We start from the raw sequence: 7500 nt of genomic DNA, 5'->3' as shown, positions 1-7500 counted from the left end.
GAAAAAAAGAATTGTTGAATGGGGAGTGTCCACATGCATGGTTGTTTAGGCTTGTGCATGATTTTAGTCTGATTTTTCATGTAATCAATGTGTATTAATTCCCATTTCAGTATTAATAATATCAAAAGTACTGTTACCATTTTTATCATAAAATATTCTCTTCTTATTCACTGATATATGAGACAGTGATTTCCCCCCCCCTTAATGATTCCATGTTAACTTCTCTCTATATCTTTATTATGCACATTTACCAATTTCTCTATTTTCCTCCTCAGGTGCCATCCTTGGAGGGACAGAGGCAGTGGCCTTGCGCACACTCCCCCGCGACCAGTTCCTGGTGAATGACCGAGTGCCTGACTGGTGTGACCTCTCATGCAACCTGAAGGAGGAACGGGATGAGAAGTCAGCCTGATCTCCCATTTAACCACCTCCAAGACCTGTTTGATCTTCTTGATTCTCTTGACATTTCCAATTTTCTAATCTTTTCAGACTTTCCACTTGACCTTCCTGACCTCCTACCTAAGGAGACTTTCCTTAATTTTACTCTTGGCTGTCAATATTTTCTTTGCTCTCCACTTGACCTGTCTGACCTTAACTTCTGTGACCAATGTGATACCACAAAAGCCACCTCTAACATGCAGCAATTTGGCTTTTGCTTCATTTTTGTTGTATTCTGAGATGCCGGGTCGGATTTGTATATATTTTTGTATTTATTAGGATGGCATTCCTGGTTAGAAAATATAAGTGAAAAAGTGCAAGTGAATGACTTAGACCATTTTTATGTGAATTTTGTCTTGAAATCTAATAAGGAAGCAGAAAGCAGCTTTAACAATAATTATGATATTTTAATATGTTGATTTTAATTGTGGAAATATATGCTTATGCTGTAGAAGGTTTATGTTTTATTTTTTATAATAGCAGAAATCCTGCAAATTAACGTTTTATGATGATTTTTGTGTTTTTTTATTGTTCATTAATTTGTTTTTTACATATAATCATATGCACAAGACTGGGAAAGCAAAGTGTTTTTTTTGGACTAAATTCATTATTATGTACTAGTACTATACATTTGTCATTTTAATACTCTTCTACAATTTACTAATTTCTTTAAATGCACTCAGGTTTTCCAGAATGTTGGGTAATTTTCATGAACATAGTTTTTTTCTTTTGCTTTTTATTTTCACGGAATATATTACAATGTTATAATGTATTAGGGAATTATGTTTTTTATTTACAATTTTCCTTTTATAATACACAGTAAAGAACAGTTAATTTCAACAGAAAATATCAGCAAACATAGGTAATATATTTCTGTAAAATTGTGACATTTTAAACAGTGTTTTTTCTTCAGGATAAAATATTAAATCAAAGAACTTGTAAATGCTTAGATGGGTAGAGCCAGTGACTAAATACCCATAGGCAGAATTATTAGAAAGCTGGGTAGCATATATTTTATGATGTAAGATTATTTATATAATCCCAAAGAACACACAGTTGAAATGTCAAGTAATATCATACTTTATGGAAATTATTCCTTCCCTTTGTCACCTCTTTTCTCAGAGATATGTTGGATATTACTATGTTTAGAAGTTGACGAGCACGCTTCCAGTATTTCTTTATGTATGTTTATAATGCAACGTTACTCTTGTCAACTTGAAGAGTGGTGCAGCTTTAACTAAATATATTGTACAATCACAACTTCCTGACTTATTTTTAATCACAAAAACAACACCTATTGAATCAGTATCTATGAACAAAGGTAGATAATAGTGATCTCTCAAAGCAGTCTTTAAAAAAACAATAACAAATTCATTGTAGTGTGATACAAAATTTTCAATGAAGACCACAATAAAATCTTAAATGTGGGTTGCACAAAACTAGAGAAATGCTTTCATATATAAATTTTTACATATATGCACACACACACACAAACACACACACACACACACGCACACACACACACACACACACACACACACACACACACACACACACACATATATATGCAGATGAGGCTGTATTCAGTATAATTATTTGCTTTCCAAGTATATGTTATTTGGAAAGATACATTATTGTAGTCATTGTCTATATGTACTGCTTATATTAAGGAAACCATGAGACTCCTTCTGAAATCAGTTCCAAGCACCTTAATGTTATTGTTAGTTGCAAAAAAAAAATATTGATTTTATCTTACACTTTATTATTAATAATATCACTTATCAATATCAGTATTGTTATTATCACTGTCATCATTACCATCATATCATCATTATTATTATTAAGATTTGTGATATCTAAATCTTTTAATATGCAGTCATAACATGGTATTTTGGAGACTCAAGGAGAGATGCTGACTTTGCTTCCTAATTTAATTGACAATTATTAAGAATATGCTTTTAATGAGTGCAAAGTTATGCAGCTGCCCACTTGAGATTACAGAAGCCAAAGGATGTTTATTTAGAAGTTGAGGAAATTTTTCTGATAAATGTTATACATGTTATGACACCCATCTACAAATACACAAAGGAAAGACATTTTGTCACAAGATATTAAAACAATGATGCTATTACTATTGAGTAATTCAGATATTTACAAGACATTCCCTGTACAGCCTCTTCTACAGCTTCTTATTCATAATCATCGTTACAATAAAACAGCCAGTATATACACTCTCAGGTCCAATGGAACCTTTTTGTAATTTCATAAGATGTGGATATGAACCAGCACCATAAGTTTAGGACTTGTTTTTTTTATTTGAATATACAAATTACATTGCAAAATACAAACCATTCCACATATCACTATCTTTTAGATATTCATATGATTATCAAATAGCATTATCACAGGCATTAGGCAGTATGTAGTGAGTATATGACCTCAGTTCATCTCCAAAACTTTTGCAGGTACCTATCTACTTACAGTAATTTTTGTCCATATCTAAGTTTATCATATATAAATCACACTGCAGTTAGATACCGCAAAAATTAAAAATACATCCCATTAACAAGAGACTATGAATCCCATACTCTTTTATATAAACTTATTAGATAAAATGTATTAGATATAATCAGGTTGACAACATATAATATTCAACTTTCATCATTCATCCAATAAAATTACAAGTGGGGTAAAAAAAAATACCGGGGAATATAATTCATTGTGAATTAATACTAAACAGGTACCCACAACCCATAATCAGATATACAACGATTCACATACGCCACATTAAAAATATGTAATCGATCAGTCACACAAATACATATATTTGGCTGAGGTTTTCTTATACACAAACTGTGCTTGGAATTCATTAAAACAATTCATGTCCATCGACACTTCTACTATCTCAGGTTTTAAGCCAAGACTAAATACTGCTGTGGTAACATTTAATGAAAACAATATTGCTTTAAACTCCGTTTCCCTTGCACGGCCTCCAACATATGCTCAGACATAAACCATCATAGTTATAACATGACTGATTAACATTAAATATTGTAAAATACATATATATTTTTGAGTGATCTTCTTAGCTTAAGTAATTGAATTTTCTAGATGTCTGTGATACCAGAAGACTATGCAATTTTTCTCATGGTCATTCAGTACTTGTATACGTAATTTCGCTTCATGTACTAAAGTCTCCAATAACGATTTTAGACCATTGCTTAAGTATAACCGAAAGTTTTTAAAAAGAATATTTTAAAGGTATTCTAGAGATAATCAAGGCCTTATCTCACTTATGTCCTGAATTTAAACACGAAGCTAATGGTCAATCATAAAACTCGCTTTTACATTCCGTGCACAATTACCGTAGCGATTTCAATTAATTTCGGAGGATAAAATTATACAAATTACTGAAGTTAATCTCCTAATTTTGTTATGTGATCAAGGCTTTAAATTTCAGATTTTTTTCAGTTTCACAACTTCTTCAAGCTTCTGAGCTCTGTAATTGCGGTTTATTTCATAGAAATGCAATCTTTTGCATTTTTTCCGAGCGAATTCGTTAACTGGTAGATCAGCACTCTCAAGGTCAGAAAATGTAGACATATTGCTGAGCAAAATATTTTGAAATATAATATAACCCACTATTTAACGATTTCCTGCAGTACCAAATCAAATAATTTACACAACAACTGAACTTTTGCATAGAACTGACTTTTCGAAAAATCCACAAAGGTACAGATAGTCAAAGAAAGTAAAATACAAACTTTCGAAAATATATACATGATGGGTTATGATGGATCCCAATCAACACACTGTACTGTCACGTTTTCGTTGTTCTTAACTGCATTTCTGTCAACGGCTGTCATCCATTTGGTGTGTGCGGGCAGCTGGTCGAGACATGGGCCTCCTTCGTCACTGACTGCGAACAAATCATTCCCCATTCCTGTTGATGAGCGAAAATTTTATTAGATTATATGCATATTCGTTGAAAATGCAAAAAACACTTCAGATTAGGGGACTATGTAACTCGATATTTACTTTGAATTCTAGATAGAAAACGCTAATTACTAACTATGCGGCTTCGAATTTTACGAAGCACTACCCTGAAACATCAAAAGATACTTCGAATGTAAGTACTCACTGGGTCACGAACTTTTTTTATATAAGAAAAAAAAAAACACCCAATAACTTTCCTCCATTCGCTGTCAATGATTTAAGTGATGAGAGTTCAAAATCTAGCGACTTGATAAGGTAATATAGACGTCATCAATTGGAAGATAAACATATTCCGTAATAGATTATAATTACCTGTAATCGACTGTTAAAAAGATTAGTGTAAGCATATACTACAGATTAGATCTCATAATATACACCTGTGGATTTCAATGGATTTTAGTTAATACATACTAAAACGAATCCAAATAAATCCCTTAATACACATAAACGCGGGTAGTTGACAAGGTGTGTCTACTAGGAAAATAAAAAAGCTAGACTCTTGGACACTGAAGAAGACAATTCGAATGCCAGCTTGTGCTTAGACAATAGAAGCCTAGAACAGTAGAAGCAGCTACTGTACATAGTTGTCTACTATAGAAAACTACTGGAATATTCGAATAAAGGGAATTTTGTTGATCGGTAAAAAGTTTGTTCGTTTTTTTTCTGTGAAGGATGTAAATCAAAATTTCAGCGACGAATATGTTTTCCCAGATCTTCAATATTTTTCTAGTATGGTTTAAAAAGTGTGATTCTACTGAAACCCAGCCAGATTGTGCACAGGCACTGCACAAATCGGCTGCAGCAGTGTAGTTTGTGCATACAGTAGTTAAAGGTTCCGCGCATATGCTGCATATTCAGTCGGTTACAGAAAAAAAAATATCCACCGGCACTTTCACCACTACACACCTCTAGGTTAACGTGTATTGGGAGGCGTAATATGTTTGCTGTCTTTCCACCCAAGGCCGTAATGAATGCCATTAATTTAGAGTATTAACACCCTCGTCTTAGTGTGATTTAGCCTACATTAGGAAATTGTATCCATTGGTGCATTAAGAAGTAAATCTTATCTGTAATCAGTAGATGACAATGCAGTGATAGTATGTCTTAGTACAAACGAATGTATTAACGTTAAATTCACTCTGTCTTTAAAAGCCATTCTATACGCTCATAGTTGTGAAAAATAATCGCAGAAAAAATCACCGCAATTAGTCACCAGTCATCAGAAAAGGCTCAACACCAAAAAAATAATAATAATAATTAATAATAATAATAATAAAATAAAATAGTGCACACAGGTATTGCATGGCCAACGGCGTTGAAATTCGAAAACCGAGTTTATACAACGAACTTTGTAATGCCTTTCAGTGTGTATAGGGGGCCTAATATATGTCTTGTGATAAGATCTAATAATAACATAATAACTTCAACACTTTTAAAACACCTTTGTAATGTTTAATCTGGGGTAAAGTAGTCGAAATAATCGACAACAAAAAAATCGACTATAGTCATTGATTTATAACATTGAATTAACATATATATTTTTAATGGTATAAAATCTGCTTCTTTTAAGAATAAACTTTTCAATATTCCAAGGATGGATTCAGGAAAAGACGAGAATGTAAGGGAAAATCGAGAGCGAGAGGCTTTTTCTAGGGTCAGCGGAATCAAGAGCCGCATCTACTAACCTAAATGGCCAGCAGTATAGATGCCGAGATTAAAATCGGTCACATCGAAACCTTTTTATTTATCATCTCGACATCATCTTTTCTCACTCTGTAAATTGCCTAGCTGCCCAACTGTTAAAGTGTCGGACCGTTTTTATTTATCATCTCGACATCGTCTTTTCTCACTCTGTAAACTGCCTAGCTGCCCAACTGTTAAAGTGTCGGACTGCACCGAACATGACTCAAATCTGTAGCAAGGTCTAAAAAGTACTTATACCGGCGCCTGAATATTTCGTGCTCAACTCTTAACTTGTTTGAGCGGATGTGACATGTATCCTTCCCTACAATAGCCTTATCTCTAGACCTTGTATAAAGATTATGATAGAGATTATGTTTCTCGGGTATTGATGAAGAGACACTCCATGTAAATGATCAGGACGAGCAATGCAGAATGATATATTTATCTACCAGCAAACTGTTGTTTTTTCTTCGAAACTGCTCTTAAGAAATTGAGTTGTGCTGCCATATAGTCCAAAGGGATATCTAATATTCTAGAGCAATTAATATGAAGACATCTACCATTGACTGATCTAATTATAAATTTCACTGGCTCTCTTTTCATCTTCAAAAAAATATACTAAAGAGGTCACGCCTGAAGCCAGTATTGCGTTTACTAAATCTGATTCCAGTAGTCCTTCAGCAAGTCGGAAAGTCTGACAAACACGTGGGACTTTCTCTGAAAAAAACGAGAAGCTGTTCAAGAAAATATACATACAAAATGAGCTGCAGATTGGGCTCGATCTCACGGCAGATTTTTAGCATGCATCCCAACACTGGATAGCTGAAGGCCAAACCACCATTCCAGGCAGACTTCTTACAGACCACCATAAAAATAGTCTTGTATTGGTGTGTAACCGAAATCTCAGCAGCATATATTTCGGCTGCAATGATCCTCCAGATAAAACTAAAGCAATGAGTGTAATGACTAAGAAGAAACAGGAAAACTATGGACTTCAACATAGAAAATATCGCCACTTAAATATGCTCCAGATGAAAGACAGAGATTAGTTCCCATGTTACAAGCATTTAAAAGCCACGGTTAATTGAATGCGTGCGCGTCCAAAGTGTTCTCAGATGAATTACCTCAAAAACATTTATTTTAGTTTAAACTTTCGTCTATAACATAAACATCATTATGTTCACAATAACGTATTTCATTCATTACAGTGCATTAACGTGAACATATTGGCGCTTATTTCATAGATGGAAGTTTAAACTAACAAACATTTAATATCAAAATTACGGACAGTTGGCCTTAGAACAAATTAGAATGCGCATGGTCTCAATTAACGGCAAAAAATAAGTTTTGCGTTATAAGGACACTGATTTATAATAGTCGTGA

The 7500-nt window shown here is 33.5% G+C and overlaps 2 protein-coding genes across 2 annotated transcripts in view; one reads left to right on the top strand and one right to left on the bottom strand.

Moving 5' to 3' along the window:
- Nucleotides 1-1698, top strand: part of Arp10 (Actin-related protein 10) — a 9095-nt gene extending 7397 nt beyond the window's left edge. The window contains exon 8 of the mRNA XM_027377322.2: nt 276-1698. Within this exon, the coding sequence (XP_027233123.2) occupies nt 276-412 (137 nt within the window). The 3' untranslated portion in view covers nt 413-1698. The remainder of the gene's footprint in view (nt 1-275) is intronic.
- The window catches only part of LOC113824576 (uncharacterized), a 14801-nt gene continuing 7645 nt past the window's right edge, over nt 345-7500 (bottom strand). Inside the window, exon 6 of the mRNA XM_070125559.1 lies at nt 345-4381. Within this exon, the coding sequence (XP_069981660.1) occupies nt 4227-4381 (155 nt within the window). The 3' untranslated portion in view covers nt 345-4226. The remainder of the gene's footprint in view (nt 4382-7500) is intronic.

Source organism: Penaeus vannamei, chromosome 9, assembly GCF_042767895.1.
Source record: "Penaeus vannamei isolate JL-2024 chromosome 9, ASM4276789v1, whole genome shotgun sequence".
Taxonomy (NCBI): domain Eukaryota; kingdom Metazoa; phylum Arthropoda; class Malacostraca; order Decapoda; family Penaeidae; genus Penaeus; species Penaeus vannamei.
The sequence above is the reverse complement of the archived record's forward strand: the minus strand, read 5'-3'. Positions and strand labels throughout refer to the sequence as shown.